The 20,959-nt window shown below is 46.5% G+C and overlaps 5 protein-coding genes across 6 annotated transcripts; 2 read left to right on the plus strand and 3 right to left on the minus strand.

The window, feature by feature from the left end:
- The first annotated feature begins 111 nt into the window (after positions 1–111).
- Positions 112–3,074, plus strand: BDCG_06347 (uncharacterized protein). Its single transcript, XM_045422084.1, has 2 exons — positions 112–489; positions 582–3,074. The coding sequence occupies exons 1-2, from the start codon at positions 250–252 to the stop codon at positions 2,265–2,267; spliced, it is 1,926 nt and encodes a 641-aa protein (XP_045277804.1). The 5' UTR covers positions 112–249; the 3' UTR covers positions 2,268–3,074.
- On the minus strand, positions 451–6,358 carry BDCG_06348 (CobW domain-containing protein). Its single transcript, XM_045422085.1, has 6 exons — positions 4,279–6,358; positions 4,110–4,193; positions 4,027–4,038; positions 3,839–3,935; positions 3,266–3,755; positions 451–3,177 (listed from the first exon to the last, which is right to left on the minus strand). Exons 1-6 carry the CDS (start codon positions 4,406–4,408, stop codon positions 2,815–2,817), a joined length of 1,176 nt encoding a protein of 391 aa, XP_045277805.1. The 5' UTR covers positions 4,409–6,358; the 3' UTR covers positions 451–2,814.
- BDCG_06349 (Mob1 family protein) lies at positions 3,457–8,162 on the plus strand. Its single transcript, XM_045422086.1, has 2 exons — positions 3,457–5,019; positions 5,080–8,162. The coding sequence occupies exons 1-2, from the start codon at positions 4,618–4,620 to the stop codon at positions 6,412–6,414; spliced, it is 1,737 nt and encodes a 578-aa protein (XP_045277806.1). The 5' UTR covers positions 3,457–4,617; the 3' UTR covers positions 6,415–8,162.
- On the minus strand, positions 6,430–13,156 carry BDCG_06351. Of its 2 annotated transcripts, none has more exons than XM_045422087.1 (2): positions 8,306–13,156; positions 6,430–8,240 (listed from the first exon to the last, which is right to left on the minus strand). In XM_045422087.1, exon 1 carries the CDS (start codon positions 12,566–12,568, stop codon positions 9,593–9,595), a length of 2,976 nt encoding a protein of 991 aa, XP_045277807.1. In that variant the 5' UTR covers positions 12,569–13,156; the 3' UTR covers positions 6,430–8,240; positions 8,306–9,592. The 2 variants fall into 2 exon arrangements, with proteins under 2 accessions (XP_045277807.1, XP_045281645.1); XM_045422088.1 differs by having other exon boundaries at positions 6,430–8,086; positions 8,192–13,156.
- A 2,287-nt stretch (positions 13,157–15,443) lies between these two features.
- BDCG_06354 (lon protease like, mitochondrial) lies at positions 15,444–20,912 on the minus strand. The gene is made up of 3 exons (XM_045422089.1): positions 17,892–20,912; positions 17,619–17,836; positions 15,444–17,490 (listed from the first exon to the last, which is right to left on the minus strand). Exons 1-3 carry the CDS (start codon positions 20,749–20,751, stop codon positions 17,323–17,325), a joined length of 3,246 nt encoding a protein of 1,081 aa, XP_045277808.1. The 5' UTR covers positions 20,752–20,912; the 3' UTR covers positions 15,444–17,322.
- Between the last annotated feature and the right edge of the window lie 47 nt (positions 20,913–20,959).

Genomic DNA, 20,959 nt, shown 5'->3' on the forward strand with positions numbered 1-20,959 from the left:
GGAGAATCAAAGCAAATTGTGCAAACTGTGCAAACACGACAAACAGAGCTCTTGGCACCTCATCCCAAAGTAAACAAAGGGCTTCACCGTTCTTCATTCTATGCAGCGACAACGGCAGCTGTCAAGCTGCATATCTACCCACTTCGACGGCTCCATGCGCGGAAGAGTAGGGACAAAAAGGAAACCACGGATGAATACAGAGTGGCATTATTGGTTAAATCATTGGAGTATCGATTATGACTTTTTGCAATGCAATCTTCCACCCGCCCTTCACCTAAACCAAAGGGGCTTAATTGGCCGGTGTCCTCAAATATCACCATTTTTGTGCGAAACCTGAGGCTGCTACGCCTTGACCAACTCCCTGACTGGCCAAATATAACTGTCCGCTCCTTTGCAGGCGCTCAACCAAATCTCCGCCAACGCATTAAAGCGGTGGAATGGTCTCTGTACCAACTGTTTACGATATGGGACCCAGAAGGGACCCAGAATGTAAGCCTCCGTTAGATAGGCCCAGTACCATTCTACTATTGTATTTGAAAAGGATTCTAAACCTTTGTTCTTTTTTTTTCCTATGCTATTAGAGATTGCGCCCCTTTTTCCCTCCACTGGAGCCCTTACAATCTGTTAACCTTCGGGCCGCGCTTTTTCGTGCCCTATCCGATCTCAAAAAGAATGGCGTTCTCGGAAGAGAAGCGATCCTCCGCAAGACGATGCTAGATGAGTGCAAAGGGGAGAAGTTCGAGGAGGCACTGGCCACCTTTTCTTTGGCTGTGTTACGGGAGGTGATATTGGCGCGCAAGGGTGAACACAAAAATCCAGTTCTTGAGATGACAATCAATGGATGCACTTCCTCCCCAGAACAAGAGATGCTGGTTCCGCTGATTATAGCGCATCGTGCCGCACTTACGACCATGATTAATGATAAATGCCATGTACGAGAAGCTTATGACCATCTGAAAATTCTGCTTGAAAATAAGACGAAAGAGCTTGCTGCCCGATCAAAGGAAGCTGCGAACAAACCGACTGCAAACGAAGCCGAACTTACCCATGAGATAATGAACCTATGGTACGGAAATGAAAAATGGGCCGACATAATTCTCAATGGTGGAATGCAAGTGTCCACTGATCACGTTCTTGAATCATCATTTTCACGGGCGTTGTCACTGATTAAGAATGGACGGTTGGATGACATGGAAAACAGTTCTTCCTCTGATCTATTGGCTGATTTGGATAATCGACTCGCAGAGCAGAAAGCCAGGGTTGAAAAGTGGCGGAAGTTTAAACAGACTCTCGTTGAAGAAAGACGTGCATCACCACCATCCAAACATCGGAGCTCTTCCAAGATTTTGGCATTTCGGAACCACCAGCCGTTAACGATCGCTTCACTTGCTCAGTCAGATCGTAAATCGACTCCACCGTCGCTAAATGACACGAAGTACTCCTCATTGGTTTCAGATCTTGATGCTGCACTTCTCAAGCACAATGTCAATATCTCTCAGAAGAAAGAGCGGCCAGATTCAGGGGATCCAAGAAATCGGAGACTATCCAATATTCATTCAAATCGTAATTATTCACTGGACCAAGCAGCGTTAAGTCTTCTCGCCGACCAACCAACTCCCAATTCCAACTATATGGATAATGCCTCCATCATTTCCTCTCTTCCAACCCAGGGGAGCAGCAGAGGCTCCCCTAGGCTAGAAAGCGGAGAGGTAAGCGGTTCAGGAACTCCGCATTACGAATACTTTTCTGGCGTTGCTACTCCATCAATCATCATCGAATACGATTCGAACCCTAGTCCCGTAAACGAGGACGCCGAATCCCCGCAATCAATCTCTGTAAATTCTACGCGCTCTGTTTCAAGCAATCTTATTGAACGTACAAGACATTCGATGTCGTTCCTCCCCACACCTAGCGCACGACCCCGACAGTCTCTAGCAGCGAAGCCTCGAAAATCGCAAGTATTTCCTACAAACCAGTTTGAAACTCCCAAAAAGCGCGATTCGCGGAGCCTCATGCCAGGAAGCTCTGGAACGTTAACCCCCAAGGAAGAACTGTTTAGTCAGGATGCGGATTATGCCAGCGTGTTTAAGAGCAGGCCTAGGGTGGCCATGAGCCCCGTGAATTCTCCAGCGGTACACATATTACCGCTGGATGATCGTGATATGGATGGAGATGGGGATCGGACTATTGATATGGATGCTGAAATGTCAGAAGGCGACTTGCAAAACTCGCCATTGTTTAGGGCTCGGTTTACATCTAGAGCATAAGTTTATACTGCCTCCCAAAGTATTATTCAACGTAGCCTAAACTGCAGTATTCTTGTCCTTAGACCGATATCTCACCTCGGAATCAACCCACATATGCGTCTATACCCCAGTGTTTAGAAATCATGGTGTCTTTGTGCTCTAGGTTTTGGTTTAGTAGTCACTTTGTCCGCAAATGAGATCTTGGTACCGACATTTGGCTTCGGTTATCGATAAGGCGCAGGAACACTAGCGAGTTGGCAGCTTTTACTACCCGAGATGATATGCTAAAGGATTATATGCTCAAAAAGGCTGAGCCCGCCTTGGGACTAGTCGTATTAGTATATCTCAATTTTCATTCCCGTGCGGTCAGTATCTTGCGTTTTGAAAATTATTGTCAAATATTTCCGTGAGGTTTCGCATGTCAGCTCCTGTCCTAGTTGGGCGGCTCCCTCCCATCGCCATATACCACGGCCCGGCCACGGCTAAAATATCCTCCATATTGTTCATTTATGTCGATAGGTAGTTTCATTTCTGTTTAGATAAATGACAAAAAAGAATTCCTAAAAAATTAACTGGCACGTCCGAGAGAAGCTTGTAAGCTCTCTCGCCAGGGGCTGCTATCCATGCCTAACCCTCGCCCAATCAAGACCATTTTGCAGTGGTTCCCCGAAGCCGATGGGTGCCTGCTATCAGTCTCTGTAATATCAAATACTTCCTGTACTCCCTGGATGACCTGCGTACTGCCATCTGTCAGGCAGAGCAACCCCTTTAATCGATGGATTTCAAAATCTTCAATCTTCTGCTGGCCCTGATTTGTCGGTTGGGGATGTGGAAGTTGACGCTCCCACAGTAACGAGCGCAGCCATGCGTCCACTTTGGGCACGCATTCTGGCGTTATCTTGTCAATGGTGAAGGAGAGGGTTGATATTGACTGGACGGAGCATAAATAGTCAGAACGAAGAAGAGGGGCAACCCTCTACATAGGGAGGCAAATTCAGCAAAGAAGAAGCATAACCTACAGGATCCAGGTGACTATGGCCCTTCTCGCTGAAATCGACATCGGTCACATTGTCATAAGCATGGAGTTCAAGCACTGTGCCATCGAGATTGGGGACTTTGCTATGATCCGTCACAATAATTTTAGCCAGGCCGTTAATGGAGATTACCCGCTCCTTAACCTTGTCAAGCTCAGCGGCAGTAAGCAGGTCACTCTTGTTCAGTATGATCACGTCAGCATGTGATATCTGGAGATGAGCTGTGGTAAGAACCGCGCCGTGGTGCGTTCCCTGGACCTCCGCCGGCGCTGGCTCGTCAAGAAGCCGGAGGATGTTCTTCCCATCGACTAAGGTGACGATCCCATCCAGGTAGATAGTACTGCCTAGGCCATCGTCAACCCAGAACAACGGTGCAATGTTACCTGGATCGGCAAGGCCGGTTGTCTCCAGCAAAATGTAGTCAAATGTGCCTTGGCGCTCCATGAGCGATTCAATGGCGACTACTCCCGTGTCTCTGTCGGTGATATTAGCTGGAATAGTAGACACAAATGCAAAATATGCATATAAGCTTTTTTTTTTTTTTTTTTTTTAACTTACCTAACGGAACAACATATGCAGCCGTTTGCCAGTTCGAGCCATTCTTCAACTTGTTGGCCATCTTTGTTGACCGTTAGGGATTTCTCGATATCAATGGCTGTAACAGTCAGTAAACCAGTAGTTAACCCCCAAAAACAGCACACAACACGCATAAAACCGTATGTATATAAGACCAGAGGGTCACATACAATCACCAAATTCTACAAGGCCCGTCAAATCAGTCAGCGGGTGTGTAAACTTAACATATGGATCAGGCTGGGTGGTTACAAGCCGTTTAAAATCACCGCTATTTTCTTCCCATGCTCCTCTCCTAGGATATAGTTAAGTAGTGTCGTCTTGCCCGCGCCCAAATAGCCTACAACGAACGCACTTTTGTTTTAGCTAACAACAAGTCGTATTATTTCTTTACTGGACAACACAACAACTCCGCATCCACTTACCTGTTACTATTGTGATAGGGACTTTCTTGAACTTCCGCTCAGTAGGTGACTTTGCCGCCGTCTCTTCCTCGAGGGCGTCGACATCAACCAGTTCAGGCGGGCCTTCCTCATCGCCGTCTCTAAAGTTCATCTTCTATTTACCCAAACAAAAGAAGTTTCGATTGCAACCAAAACAACAGTATCCGGAGGAGGAAGCTGGACAATCTTTGCTCTGGTATCCTATCGACTCGCCCAGGAGTTAGTTAATAAATAACTTATCTCCACGACTCTACCCCCGCAGCTATATTCGGCAGGGTTTAGGGCTTAGGGCTTGTCGGGGCGGCAGAACTAGCCTCCGCCATGGCCTTGGATTGGTGCTTGTTCGAGCCAACGTCAGAGCTTCACCAGCGGGCGTCGGGCAGCGAAGACGACGACGAAGACGACGACGGCGACGACCTCCAGGCTCTCTTCCCGCTGTTCCCTACCAGCCCTACCACGACGTATCCTCCCCGTCTGCGCCAGCCTGCAATGACGACTGCTGGTGCTTCTCCCTCGAGCTCGCCTCGATTGCCTAGTCCCCCGCCGTTCACAGAGGTGCAGATTGGGCCTCAATCCCCTACGGTTGGCGAAGGGTTTGGAGCTACCAGCGAAGAGCTCCTGGGGCTACCGCATGAGCCTGACGATGCGTCGATGCGGAGAATACGTCCGGGGACCAAATCTGCAGACATGGCCTCAGGTCCTCCTCTGGTTCCTCTCTCCCAAGTTGGTCAATCCCTCAACCTCCCCTGAGTGGCTGGGCGCTAACCAATTGTCGCGATTCAGCTCGATTCTCCATTCCAATTACAAGAGCACCTCAAAGCCTTGTATCAGCACTATACCAGACCTAGCGACTCCTCGACTCTAAATCCCATAACTCGTGACATTGCGCGGTTTCTTGCGGAGCCTCCAGAAGGAGTAGAAAGATCTCTATGGCTATATGAGCTTTGTCGATTTCTCACCATGAAGGCTAATAACCTGATTGTTGCCTTTTTTGCGGAAGACCCGCCGTGCTCTGCTCAAACATGTCCCGAAATGCGTGCCTCTGAATGGCAATACTTATGTGCCGTCCATGATCCGCCTAAATCATGTTGCGCCATCGATTACTGCTGTCACACCCTTGACTGGGCGGCGAATATCCTGACATCACCAAAATACTTCCCAAGCAGATTGACTCTTGGCTCGGAGTCATCTGGAGGGCCCCAGACGAGCATGAAGCATCTTACCAACATTTTTCGCCGCGTTTATCGGATCTTTGCACATGCGTGGTTCCAGCATCGCGAGGTATTTTGGCAGGTTGAAGGCCACGATGGACTATACATTTTCTTTAAGACGGTCTGTGATATTTATAATCTGATACCGGAGGATAATTATACGGTCCCAAGAGAAGCAGAAGGGCTCCAGCCACCGAACAACGTGGCTCCTGAACGTGACTCCAGTAGACGGATGACCATTATGCGGAAAGAGTCAGAAACACAGGCAGAAAAGCCAGTTCCCGGGGAACAGTCAGAGCAGGCATTAAATGTTGCGGCAACAACCAGACGGCACAAGGCCTCCCCTTCAGTAGGGGCTATTGTTTCAACTATCACAGAAGCAGCCGAAGATGATGGCCCCAACAAAAATGCCCAGGCAGCTGAGGAGGATGACTCTGTTGTGAAACTCCCAGATACTTCCGTTTCTGATAAGGAAGGTGACCTGTTACCGGTCCCATCAGAAACTCCCGCAAATGACCCAACCCTGGCGGAAGATAGCGTTATTGAAACCCCCACACCTGACGATGATGGGCTGGACAATCCAGAAATCGTCCAGCAAACATCAGAAAGCGATCCACTCGAACAGAGTGAGAAAACTAGCGATTCACTCGAAGAGAAAGAGCCGAATGAAACCGACATATTGGAGCCTGCTACTCTAGTTATCAATTCTAAAGCTATAAACGCAGATTCGTCAGATGACAAACCAACAATCCTTGAATCAGAGACGTCGAAATCAGAGAAAACACCAGTAAATGAGACTGCTGATAAGGGATTTGGTAGCCCTAGTAGTCCCGGAAGTCCTGGCAGTCCCGAAGCTCCTACGACCGCGATTGAAGTCAAAGCAGCTGACTCGGACAAGCCTTTCTAATTATCTTCTCCTTTCCCAGGCTACTACGGTTAATTATACGTTCTGTTTATAACTTCCTTTACTCAAGGGAACCTTTCGGCCGGCGTCTAATTTTCCAGAATATATAATCCCCTTTATTGATGGGTGTACATGATGTACCGTTTGCAGATGTATATCTTGATTCCTTTATTTTCTTTGTTTACATTCTCGTTCTTGTCTTCCTTTTATGGTTTGTCTCTACATATTTCGTTCTGAGCGGATATTCCCAAATGACGATATTCCTGGGCTTTTTCTTCTTGCTATTCGATTCCCCCCTCTTACTACTTCCTCTATTGACCGCAAATTCGCTATATTTTTTCATTGAGGAAATTGATTGTGGCGCTGGGATGTTTGCGGATTCGGGCAGTGAAATATACCGGGGTGTATGTATATGGAAGTAGAGTTTGGATAGATGCCCCATATCAACCTTTTACTTAAGTTTACTGTTAGCAGCTGAGGGAAGCGGACTTTTCCACTTCTTCACTTCCTTCGTGCCGGGAGATATTTAGCGGATGAGTAATTATGGCTTAACCCGATAACTATAGTGTCTAGACAGCGATTATGTCGGACATTTATACACAATCGCTGTACGCCGTGTCAACGGGTTTATTATCCGAGTTAGAATGTCAGGGGCAAAATGAAAGTGAGGTCTAATGCCTAATTTATGTGTGCACCATCTCTGTGGCACTGTTAGTCCGACAGAAATATCTCATGCAAAAGGTACTGGCTGGACAGAAGTCATCTGAACCCAAGCAATGGGGCTTCCAATACACAGATTGCTGTGGGAAATGCAGTTTACGGCTCTGGTTGGTAGGTCCAGACCTTGAATCCCGTCGCATGGAAGAATTCATATTTCATACAAAAAGATTGTCTGACTACAATCTTCATACTATAACTTTCAATCATAGCTCCTAAATACAGATATCCATAAGAGCTTTGTCCCGCGCTGTCGAAGGTTAGGCTCTTTCTTTCTCTCTCCGAACGAAATGTCGGTTCCATGACAAAAGCGTCGTTTCAGTAACCAGAAGGTATATAAAATGGGGTGAGAGAGATGAAATGGAAAAAAAAAATGGAAAAAAATAGCTTCAGATCTTATTAAAAATTGGTTAAAAATGCGAATGAAAATATAAAAATGTCATAGCTCATAATATCGTGAAATCTTGCACGGCAATTGCTACCGGCGATGAAAACAGGAAGGGAAAAAAAAAAAAGAAAAGAAAAAGAAAAAAAAGGGAAAAAAGACAAATCCAACGAAAACAGAAAGAAAGAGGAGAGGAGAAACATGAACGTGAATAAACGAAGAAGGCAACAGAGTGAAGGCGAAAGGCCCAATCTCGAGAATGGCTAGTTTAAAATGTTTGGTTATCGTTATGGAGAAAGGTAAATAGCACTTGAAAGAATCATTGGAAGGGTATCACTCGGAGGACAGCACATCGATCTGTCGAATTTTGAAAAGATTCACCACGTTGTTGAATAACTGGATGGGAGGAGGGGAGGATAGAGATTGACAGCACGAAAAGCTGCAAGGATCCGGGAAATGATAATTGAGGGCGGCCGACACCCGTTATTCGTCCGACGATGCGGGGGTTGGACGAGGCAAATTTTGGAATGTGACTAAGGGGAATTGTAATATGAGTTGTGTAGCGTTAGGAGTCTAGATGTAGTCGTGGGTGTTCGGTGGAATCAGTTCCGCTTTGGATTAAAGTGGGGGGGAGCCGGGAACTTGATGGTGCGTTGGAAGAAGAGCAAATTGTATCACCATTCCTGATAATAATGATGATGTGCATTCACAGGGATCCTACAGGCGACTGGGAAAATGTTAGTTTTCTCATCTTGAGTCACCTGCGCGGGAGTCATGCTGTTAGCCACTTACTTTCACGGCTCGCGCCCAAAGCGAAGGTTATTCCCACTTTTTGTGGAATGGAGCGATCCCCCGGACTCGTCTGCCAGGGGCGTGATTGGATTCCGGAAAAGGGCGTGCAAAAACAATAAGAAGTGACAAACCATGCATGAGAAAGCCTAGAACTTGCGAAAAATATCAAAAGATACAAAAGCGATGTAAGGGAATTTTTTTTATTTCGACGGGAAAAGAAACACGTTACTGTCAAAACGCCAGGGAAAACTCCGCATTGTCAAAGTAAGAAAACAAAGAAGGTAGAAAGTACAGTACATCAAGAAACAAGTGGGGTAACTAAAGAATAAGAACACAATAAAGATTTTGCCAAACATTCAGGTACCAATCAACAATGCTTTTGTACGTAAAAATAAACCCTCGCCGGAAGCCAAAACGGTTGTGCCTCGGAACGAAAAGCTGCAACGCAAACTAAGTCCAAGGACCAAAAAATAAAATAAAATCGGAATGAAATCACAAACAAATTAACAAAAGTAAAACTATGATTGACCCCTTACCATCCCAAACATCGGAAAAATTTTCTTCAAACCAATGTGTCTAAACATGCTGTCGTTAAATAAAACTGGGTTCGTTGCCGAAATGGAAATGTAGAGTGTTAAACGCTAGAACACAGAAAGTCGGAACTGAGTAACTGAGTAACGTTGGTAGAGTGGTACATGGAACAGAGCATAGCTGACGTTTCCACCCGTTGGATGGACAATAAAAGAATCCTGTAACGTAACGGTTCCTCTCAGGTAAGTTTGTTGAGTAGGACGAGGAGTGGAACCTTGGGTTTTAGTCGAGCTGGCTCAATTGTTGGCAAAAACATGGGTTGGTTGTAGCGTCCGTACCCATCCTTTCACGAATGGGAAAGAAAATGCAAGATGGGAAATCCCGAGTAATTGGCAGCCTATGAGACAAATATGTTTGCTAAGGGTTGTTGTAACTTCCTCACTAGGCACTCTCGGGTATCAAAGAACACCGTCAGAGCTCTGTCAGGATAGTTGGTTGGAAGTTCTCGTTGGACAGGATCCTTAGAGGCCGGATTAATCGGCAATTCCGATTGGAAAAGGTCTCCAGAATGACCAGTTTCATACCGTTGTGGCCTTGAAATTTCTTTCGGGTTAGAAAGAACATATACCATAGGGGATATCACTGGAGACTCCTTGGAATCCCGAGAGAGAATGGAAGTTTCAGGGGGATTCCTAAAACTGTATGATAAGCTGGGTTAATTGGCAGCTTAGATACAAAAGGTCGTCCGCCCGAGAGTTATGTGGTGAAGTTAGCTCTGATCGAAGGGCTGGGGTATCCGGCCTTTGAATGGATTGAGGGACCTTCATCCAGAATAGTATTGGAACAAAATGAACTGCTATTCCACGGTTCTTGCTCAAAATGGAAGTCCTTAAAAGCCGGGTTAATTGGCAGCTTTGATACAAAAAGGTCGTCCGTCCGAGAGTTATGTTGCCCAATGAAGTCTGTTTGAAGGGCGGGAGTATCCGGCCATGAGGGGATTGAGGGGCCTTCATCCAGAATAATATTGGAACAAAATGAATGGCTATTGTGTTCTTGTTCAAGATGGTAATCCTTAAAGGCCGGGTTAATTGGTAGTTTTGATGTAAAAAGTAGATCATCCTGCTTCACTGGCTCAGGGGAGCTGACAGCCAGGTTCACTGACAGCTCTAACTCAATGGGCACGTCATCCTGCTGTTCTAGTTCAGAGGGGTCTTTAAAAGCTGGGTTAATGGGCAATTTCGATATAAGCAGGCTATCACCACGCCCACTTCCGGTATCCTGCTGCCTGGAAGAGTCCATTAGGGAATCCGGGGAATTCATTTCTGTGGGAGTTGGGACCTCAGAATCTGGATTTGAATGCCTGATATCCTTTGGTACAATTGAAAGAGGGAATGCAGGATTTATGGGTAACGACGACTCAAGCAAGATACTTGAGAAGCTTTGGGAAAAGGGTGTATGTTGCACTAGTGGCTCAGTCATTTCGACGACCTCAGTAGGGATGTGGTATATTTTCTGTCCATCGCTCTCAACGCCATCATGGGAGGGGGTAAGTTCCTCACGTAATTGCGGTTCGCTGTTCTGGTCGTTAGGCATCATTATATTGCACCTAATACCACACGAGATAGGCGGTTTGACGCCTGAGTATATTTCGTCCAACGAACTTTCAAACGCTAGAGTGTTATGCATTTCTGAGCATAGACCAGCCCTCGAGGGGGATTCCAGTTCGATACTACCCTCTTTAGTAGGAAACTCAAGTGGATTGTCCCCAATATGGAATTCTCCAAATTGTCCATTCAGCTCTCTGAATTCCGAAGGGAAGCGTTGCGGCCCGTGATCGATGCACGGATCGAAGAATATTACGTCTTCCGAGTCACGTAGCGATTTGGGTCCACTAGTCAATTTAATATCGTTAGCAGGTTGCTCCAGGTATTCGTGATTCCATATAGAAGGGCTATTATCCTGGTATCCGCAATCATCTGGAATTTCCACCGGAGGAAGTACCAGAGCCTCTAAGCTGCTCGCTGCAAGCTCCTGGGGTACAATCGTTGAATCCTGAGGGAATAAGCCAAGTAATTCTTTGGCTGGAAGTCGTTTTTGAGGACTTGTACTTAGACAAATGTCAACAATGGTTCGGTAGTAGTCAGGAACTTTCATATCGATTGGGATGATGAATGGTCGAGGCTGGCTGCCAGGTTCATCTATTTCCATAGCGAGCGCCCAAAGCGTCATCCCTAGCTGGTATAGGTCAGACTTAACCCCGATGTACATTGATATCTTTTGCTTGCTTTGTAGTAGCTTCGTAAATTCCGGAGCCTCCCACCCCACGGGACAACCCCTCCGATTGATATCAATAATTTTTGCGTCGTCATTGGCGTCAACGACGATATTCGACACGGTGAGATCTCCTTGAACAAAACCAGCTTCGTGGATTTCGGCAAGGCCTTCGATAATTTGTCGGGCCCAACGAGTTCTCCTGGACCATTCAATAGTTCCTTTATAGTCGTAGATCAACTCGACCAAGGAACCCCTTTTTGCGAAGTTGATTAAAAGACCTTTGGTGGTAAACATATCATCATCCACAACGATAGCTTTAAGCTGGATGACACTTCGGGAACCGATCAAGGAATGAAGAGCGTTAATTTCATAGAGAAACTCATTGACCATATCCGGCCCTGGAATTTCTTTCTTCACGTAATCCTTCCCATCTAGTTTCACTTGGTAAGCAAATCCAGACAAATGAGAAACAAAGGAAAGGTCGCTCTCGCGGACCAAATCCAATCCCAGATATTCAATGGTAGATATCGGCGGATAAGGAATGATCTCATTCATATCCTCGGTGACGTGAACATGAAGCCGACCCTCCCTGGTTTCTAATCTGAGGTTGGTGACGGTGTCATAGAACTGGATTTCAGGCAGAGAGTCACGGATCGATTCGTATATCCGAGCATTCTTGTCCCGTTGGTAGTATAGTTTTTTGAGGTCCCGTTCCAGGGACTCTGGTTCGGCATTTCGGTAATCGCAAGATACGGTAACTCTCAGCCATCTATTCGGGGTCTCTGCGTAAGTGACGAAAAACTTTTCTCGCTCAGAACGATCTCGAAAGTGCATGCTCAAATTCAATATCCATCTACTATCCATCTCCTTCTCCAGCATGTCTTCCGCCTCCTCTCCATCTACAGAGAAGGTACCATCAGTATAAGTTCCATACTCATATTGGTTCGGCGCATGTAACGGTGAGTTATCCACCCACGAAGGAATGGTGAGATCCTTATCATTATATTGCACCTCTGGCGCTGACAATCGTGCGGCGCGAACTGGCGGTGGTGATCGAGTTCGATGGCGGCTTCTGGCTCGCCGTGCGTCCACGGAAAGCGCTCGACGACATCCTGCTTCAGTGGGGTAAAGGCGCTCCCGCTGTTCCGAATTCTGTCGCTTGAATGTTGTATGGCGAGGCAGGCCCACTTCAACTCCGCCCGATACTGGCCGGGGACGATTATTGTTGTTGTAGTTGTCGCTTTGGCTGCTGACGTCGCTGTTCTCATTATTGTAACAAGTGGCATCACGAAAACTTCGAGATCCGCCGGAGGATGAACGGCGGCTGCTCTTTGGCATCCATGGAAACCGAAATCGATGCCACATGCTCCGCTTTGACGGAGGAGTCTTTTGAAGGTTAGGCATGGGAATGCACTGTTGAGTCAGGGACCCGGGTCTGTCGAATATCGAGATGGCCATGCAGCACAATTTGGCTTGAGCTCTGGCTCCTCAGCCTCGACACGGGTGAGGTAAACAGCCGGCTGCACAAGATCGATGTGTCCATAAGAAAATAAAGGAAACAAAAAGAGATATAGCCCTATTGGGAACTGCGCGCTTATGGTGGGGGGTTCCAGGCAGGTCGCTCAGCAGCCGGTGGAACGAGTCGGGTCTATGCGCAGGAATGGCTAGATAGTTGCAGGTGGATTTGAAAACGAGAGTGCATCTGGCTCAGGATCATCCGCAGGAGAGGCTTTATACTCAATCGATTGCGGATATTGTCAGCAGAGCTGGCCACATCTGCCCGCTCATTCCAGGCGTCAAAGATGCGAATAATAGTTCATGGAAAACGCGGTACACAACCAGGAAAGGCAAAGGAGACGAACGCGAGGATAAGAATGAATGTTATGGTCGTAATGATATCAATTGCGTGAAAGAAAGTGAAGCGGAGAAAGGCAACGGGCCCAGGGTCAATTGTCGAATGTAAAACCGCGATGGATTTGGATGATTCCTTTGTGGTGTTTTGTTGGCGAGGAAAAGAAAAGATGAGGCTGATGGGAACGACCGAAAAGGAAAAAAAAAAAAAAAAAAAAAAAAAAAAAAAAAAAAAAAAAAAAAAAAAAAAAAGATCGCTCGGTTGGATGAATTTTTTTAAAAAAAATTTTCAATATCTTTTCTTGATTTTATTTTTTTTTCATTTCTTTTCACTTTCACCGCCCAACCAAAACTAGAGCTAGAGGAGCTTGAGAATATCATCCCACCCTGTCTCCTCGGTCCTTGCCGTCATATTATTTTATTAAGTCGATAAATCTGATTTATTTGCAGGAGATGCCACGAGTAGCTTGGCAATAATAATAGGTATGTACAGCGTAGTTAGGAGGTTGGGATCTGAGCTGAGAAACATTACAGCGTACAGCGTACTCCGTACTGACAAAGAAGAAAACAGGCATGCTTGAGCCCGGATATGGATATGCATGTCGACCTAAAAGAAAGCAATTTGCCTACCAGATGGTGCCAAAGCAATGGGGCCACCCTTTCTTTGTTCCCCCAGCCAATCCTACGGGAGAATACGTTATCGAGGCACTCAATGCTATGCTACGAGGGAAAGGTAGGTACAGGTAACACCTAGCTGGGATTGTTCTGGAAAGGCTCTACTCGGTACATGTGGATGCTATTATTTCTTCCCACCAGGCGGAGCGCCATCAGCCACGGCCTTGGGCTATTGATCAAATCTATTATTGGATGCTACATAGATACTGCTCTCCATGTAGTGGTAGAGCAGTCCATATCGGCAATCCAAAGCTATTCCGCGATATAAAAAAAAATGAGAAGAAGAGGAACCCAAAAAAGAATAAATAAACAAACAATTATTAGCCTTTCATCGAACGGTTCGCGTACCGTTTTCCACGAGCTCTAGGAAGCAAGTTTCGAACTCTATGCATCCGGCAAAATGAAATTAACTCATCTGTGGCGCAGTCAAAACATGGTGTAAAATAGCCACCCCGTCTACATGCTCCACCAGGAACCCCCTCCACTGGTTGAGGTCCTTTGATGCCGACGGCCGACTGAATTCGACGAGGAGTAGATCCCATCATGTCATCTTTCATGGCAAGGGTATTTTTCTCTTTAGCCCGGTTTTTAGGCGTGGAATTCGGGTTGTTGGGCGCGCTTTTGGTAAGGCGCCGCTTGTTCATTATTGTGTTCTCCAACCATGCAACTATGCCTTAGTTCGGTCTTCTGGAATGTGTTGGCTCCAATTGACCATCTCCTCACTAACTTTTTGGTTGGAGGAGAAAGCCAGGTAGGGTATCTGGCTCCTCAGAAACAACCTGATGCGGTTTCTTACAGGTGGCCTTGTTGTACTGACACGACCGCGGGCTTCATTTCCTTTTTCATTATTCGAATTCGTTGTTGTCTCCCTAATTCCATCCTAAACATGTAAGGTCGTCGGTGGTTCACTCCACTAGCTACATACTCTCCACGTCGATAAACAAATTAACCTTGATACTGGTCTAACCTACCCCTCCCACTCTATCGCCCTGGTTTGGAAGCTCTGCTTCATCACGCGGAATGAATGGCGGACATCGACATCACCACACCTGGGGAACGAGGAGCTACTGAAAACATTTCAAAATCGTCCCAATCTTAGAGTCTCAAAGCCTTTCTCAGCTTCATTAAATTCTTCAGAGCTGTGAGTGGATTAGGCTGGCCTCCCCAGGAGTAGCTTTCGTGGTCAATCTTTCCACATTTCGATGTTGTCATTGTTGACGTGTTTAGGTCTTCCCCGCCTTTGTTTCGCATTGAGCAACGCCCCCAAGGCTACCAATCTATAAAACTGTTAAATGTCAGGCACAAAAGCCTCGACTTCGCCTCGACAAGAATACGATTTTTGCGAAGAACAAAAACATACACGGCTGCCAGAGGCTGACAAGCTCAATCCAATTAACATAGCGGGAGTCATAATTTCTCAGTCGACCCAAAAATTATAAAAAAAATATAAAATAAAATAAAATAAAAATAAAATAAAAAATAAAAGAAATAAAAGACATTACTTTGCATGATGGGATTCTTCCTAGCAGATGAAGCGGGTCATATTTAACGTGACATTCCGCTGGGGAAATAATTCTCCATTCCAGGCAGTATAGTATCGTTATCTGTTTCTGATCCTTTTGGGCCTTCATGAGGTTACTCTCACTGTCACTGTCTCGGAGCGAAGTCGGGATGACCTCAGACGGGCCATTGATTGCCGCATATAAATTTGCCATATCCATAATGACGGATCCAAAGAACGAAACAAGAATATGGCGCCATGCCATGCCTTGAGCTCAAACCTGCAGAGCTGCATTTCGTAGCTCTGCCAAGGGGCTCTAGGCAACCAAATTAAAAGAGACTGACTGAAAATTTCTAGCGAATTGCAGATGCTCCCACAGACTCTCAAGTCTAAATTCATCAACGAGTCTGGATCAAAAAGATAATTATCTTCGTCCTCTATTGCTGAAACATGTGTCTCTTTCCTCCTGCCCAAGTGGCAATTCGGAGGTTTCCAGCCAGTGCCAAAAGCATAATAATATCCTTTGATTGTAAAGGGACCGTCAAAAGTCGTCATATCTGGCTCGGCTCCCTCCCTTCCCTTCCCCACCCCCCAATTCGCAGAAAGCGCAAGAAGCCTTATGATCCCGCAAATCTTGAATCATGACGCACAAGGAAGAGAAAAAATATGCGACGGACGCTTCACCTCCCTCCATTGGCCCTATCAGGGAAAAATTTCCTGCTCAAAACGTCCCCACAAATTGGGCATCTGCCGCAGAGTAACTAATCAAATGAACCGGCCCTCAAACGGCCGTTATATGACAGGACCCTAGACAGGACCCTAGAAAGAACCCTGCACTAGTACAGTAGTTAGTTACACCATGCCGCCTAGGGAGTTTCCACGTCCCTCTCGCACTCTGATTGGCTCATTTTCTGACGCTTTTCGATATTTTTTGGACACCCTCTCTCTCCCTCCCTCCTTGGACCAACCGGAATCTCAAACGTTTTAAATCTCTATTCGTCCAGTAGTCAGTATTTCGAGAAACTCTTTATATAAAGGGAAATAAATCATTTTGAAATTGATATAATTGCTGAAATACGCACGCACATGCATCAGAAGCATGAAAGAAAAGGGAAAAAAGCCAACGTATGTAGAAACTCCCAAAAAGAACTTACACTCTGTAGCTAACTAAGCGGAATCACACCAAAATACGCCGGTGCATTGCGGGGCAGCGCAGAAGGGCATCTTCTCAGTCCTGCCAGAAACCCATCGGTCATATCTATCTATTCCTTATGAAAATGCTAAGTGGAGCTATCTAGATAATATGAGCGAGAAATGGTAATACCTGCAGCAGATCCACACTCTCACTGCCTACCCCAACTCAACTCTCCCGTCTTCATCGACTCATAAACACAGGGGATTATCAGATTGGCTTACAAGATAAAGCCGATTTATCAACTACAAATCCGTGATGAGGTGTGCAGTAGGGGAAATTCGAATTCGTCCTGGAGATAATGAGTAACTAGCGTATCGTATGTGATATGGCATTTTTGTTTTCGGCCAAATTTCGGAACGTGGACGGGACTAAAAGGGGCCAAAGCACTATAACCGACTCGACTGCCAATTTTCGTCTGTTCCCCTCCAACAATACCTCAAGTTTCTTAACTCTCAGAAAAAACAAAACTCAGACAGTGAGAAGTGAGATCGCTTCTAGGTTTCTGTGCCCATGATTTTTATGCTCTTTGGCTTATCTCCCCATCCGAACCCGATAAAAAAATACAAAGTTTTTTTTTTTTTTTGTCAAAGTCCCTCATACGCCACAAAGACTTTTTTCCCCGGAAACATAGGGATGAAATAATAGGGAAATATTATATGAGATAAGAGGTATAGATAGTACAAATGGTCTGGAAGCTCCAGATGGTAGTTGATTGCGGTGCGGGTCAAACAAACAAATGAGGTGCGGAACCATAAATAACTCCGGGCCCATGCATTGAAGAGAGAAGAGATATATCATACCTATATATGCCAAGGGGGAAAATTTAAACGAGTCAACAAAAGTGGTAGAATTCTGTCCAGGCAAAAGGGGAGGAAGAGGAATGTACTGAGTAATAGAAGTAGCGTTACAGTAGTCAATCCAAAATACAAAATGTTAGAAAGATCTAAAAAGGGGAAATAATGGGTATGAATGGTGCTTTGAGACACCGATTCATTCGTCCTCTGTAGCGTTGGCGTCGGATTTTATAACAGCCGGAACTTCTTGGAGTTGGGACTTCCACATAGTTTGCGCCTGAACTTTGTCAAGGTCACGGAAGACGATGTCGAAGACCTCTGAGTACCAATTGACGTGATGACCTTCGATGCCCTTTTTGATGTTCTGTGGATTTTTTTTTTAAGAAATAGAGAATGTCAGTCTTGCAAACAATTTCAAGGGTGGTGAGTGGCCGGGGCAAAATTGGCAGTCAAGATATGGCGGCTGAGAAAGAGAAACAAAGGGTAACGAACCTCTGGTAGCTCCAGCCAATCTGACATGTTATCAGCGGGGAAAATAATTGATTTGGCGCCAGCTCGTCGAGCAGCTACGGTCTTTTCACGGAGGCCACCGATACGAAGAACTTTACCCGTCACAGTGAGTTCGCCGGTCATTGCGATTGTTGGGTCCAAGCGATGGTCAAGAGCGAGGGAAAGCAGAGAGGTCGCCATCGTGATACCAGCAGAGGGACCTGTATTATTTAGTGTTTAGTAAACGTTCCTTTAATTGTGTAATTTTATACATACCATCCTTCTGCACTGCACCCTCTGGACAATGCAAATGGACCTTCGCCCGTTCAAAGAATCTATTCTCTGGAAACGCCCTGGCCATCAAAGATTTAGCGAACGAATATGCAATAACAGTAGACTCCTTCATGACGTTCATTAAATTGCCGGTCTGTTCGAGGCCTGGGCGGGACTTTGGTGACAGAGCCGTTTCCAGGATCGACTCCACATATAATGCGGCCCCTCCCATGCTTGTCCACGCGAGACCCATGGCTACGCCTGGGGGAGTGACGTCGTAGAGCCTATCAGAGGTAAAGATGGGCGGGCCAACGTAATCTTTCAGGTTGTCTCTGTTTATTGAGACGTGAACATCATCTGGGACATGTGCCGCGACTAGAGGAGCCGGGGCGGCCGGTTGATGTGACTTCTCTGCTTCCTCGACAACACTCTCCTCGCCCTTCGTCGTCTCCTGCCCCTGCGTAGCTCTCACCTCCTCCCGAACGGCCACTTCTTCAAGATCCTTCTCCTGCTCTGGTAAATCCTGGATAATTTTCAGGGCTGCCTTCCTATAAACCTTCTCTATTTGCTTTTTTAGATTTCGCACCCCGCTCTCCCGACAGTAAGATTTAATAAGTTCCTCAATGGCATCTTTTTCCAATGTCACATCAACATTCTTTAAGCCGCTCATTTCCTTGGCGGTAGGTGCCAGGTATCGCTCTGCGATAGCCATTTTCTCATCCGCAACATACCCAGAGAGCTCGATCATTTCCATTCTGTCCAGCAACGGTCTCGGAATCGTATCCGTCATGTTGGCTGTGCACACAAACAAAACTTTTGACAGGTCTACGGGTACATCCATATAGTGATCCAAAAAGGACGAGTTCTGCTCAGGATCCAAAAGCTCGAGCAGGGCCGACGCAGGATCTCCCTGGTGCCCTCGACCGATTTTGTCAACTTCATCGATAAGGATCAGGGGGTTTTCCGTCTGACATTTCTTCAGGGCTTGGATGACGCGGCCTGGTAGAGCGCCAACGTAAGTTCGTCGATGGCCCTTGATCTCCGCTACATCCGTAAGCCCACCAACGCTGAAACGATAGTACTCCCGGTTAAGAGCCCGCGCAATCGATTTCCCAATGCTGGTTTTACCGACACCAGGGGGCCCCACAAAACATAGAATCTTCCCCTCCACGGTACCGCGCAGTTTTCCAACAGCAATAAACTCTAAAATACGGTCTTTGACGTCTTTGAGGCCGTAGTGGTCTTCGTCCAATACAGTCATTGCGTTCTTGATACCAAATGTCTCTGGGCTCCTCTTACCCCATGGAATTTGCGTTATCCAGTCGAGGTAATTCCTTGTGACGTTAAATTCCGAAGCTGCGGGTTCGAGATGTGCGAGTTTATTCAGCTCCTCATCGAACACCTTCTTCACGGCTTCGGGCATAGCAAGTTTTTCAGATTTCTCCTTGAATTTTTCCACGAGCTTTTCCTTCCCATCGGATTCAATACCTAGTTCACGTCGAATACCCTTCATCTGTTCCATCAGCCAATATTCCCGCTGCCGCTTTTGAATTTTCGCTTCGACATCCTTCGATATTTTCGATTGCAACTGGGCATTCATGAGTTCTTTTTTAAGAACCACAAGGGCTTTGGAAAGGCGTTCTTGGATATTCATCGTATCCAGCACGTCTTGTAACTCCTTGACCTCGCCGGCGGAAACAGCGGCAGCGAAATCAGCCAGGTTCGCGGGTTCATCCATGATATTGCCAGCGTGACTCATGGAGAAGGTTGAGATTTGATCACGGAAAAGTGGATTCAGATTCGCAATATCCTTAAAGACGTTTACAATCTCATTCGTAACAGCGCGAATCATGGTATTTTTCTTGTCATATGGTTCCTCTGTAAGGTTTTCCACATTGACTATGCTGACAGGATATTTGTGTAAAAATGAGGTAGGTTCGTATGGAGCCTCTTTGGGAGGCTGCTCAAGCGTTGCCTCTTCAAAACTCGCGACAACATCGCCTTGCTTTTCGGGGGTTGTTTCCTTTGTAGGCTGCTGGTCATTTTCTGCTTTCTGTGACGTGTCACGCGGCGGTCTTAACGATGATATCTTAATTCTCCGGTGGGGATATAACACCGCAGTCAGTGCATTCTCCGTCCCATGCACAGGAAATACGCTCGTGATCTGCGCAAAAACACCAACATCATGTACTTCTTCCATATCATTAATTATATCCTTATCTGCCGCTTCATCTTTGAACAAAAAAGCTCCGACGTATGGTTGTCCGCGTTTCATCATTTCTTGTATAGCGGAGACAACATTGGGGTCCCGGACAGTAACTGCCTTGTAATACCCGGGGAACAACGGCCTCCGCGCAATTGGAATAGCCATAACCTGCGGATACACATCTGGGATCGTAGCCTTTTGTAACGCCTTCTCGGCAGAACTTTTCCTCCCCTTTCTCGTGCCATCGCCACTGCTTCCAGAGCCAGCGCTTCCGCCCACAGCACTTGCGCCGCTGGGTTTTGCATCCGCAGGCGAAGCAGAAGCAGGTATAGGCGACGGTGTATCAGGAGTCTTGTCCTTCCCTTCCGATGGTCTACCAGGCCTTGGCTTTTCCTCCTGATTCTTCTCTGTCTCTGTTCCCTCCTCTTTCTCCTCTTTCGGTTCGGGTGGTTGCGGCTTGTCTTTTCGGCGGGCGGTGCTAGCTGAGAAGCTTCGTGATACTGACGCAAAAGGTGAAAGCCGCAGTGTCTGCCCCTCTAGACTCGAATTGACGCAAATCCGGTAAGAAGAAGAGGAAGAAGGATATTTAGATGAGAGAGTCCGCGGTGACGTCTGCCGAAGGACTGCCCTCCATGGCAGGCTCTGGGCCCGAATCATAGTGCCGAAACGAGCCTGGATGTGGCGCTCTCGAATATATGTATGCGGGAGAAATTAGTGTGCAGTCTGCACATCTACTATCTCCCAAGCAGAGTTGCAGAAGAGAATTGACTCCGGCAGAAGAGTCAAGGGGAGAGAAAATATATGATCCTCTCTTTGTGATTAGTGAGACTCGGAGAATCCAATCGAACGATAGAATCCCGGCGGA

Source organism: Blastomyces dermatitidis, assembly GCF_000003525.1.
Source record: "Blastomyces dermatitidis ER-3 genomic scaffold supercont1.6, whole genome shotgun sequence".
NCBI lineage: Eukaryota > Fungi > Ascomycota > Eurotiomycetes > Onygenales > Ajellomycetaceae > Blastomyces > Blastomyces dermatitidis.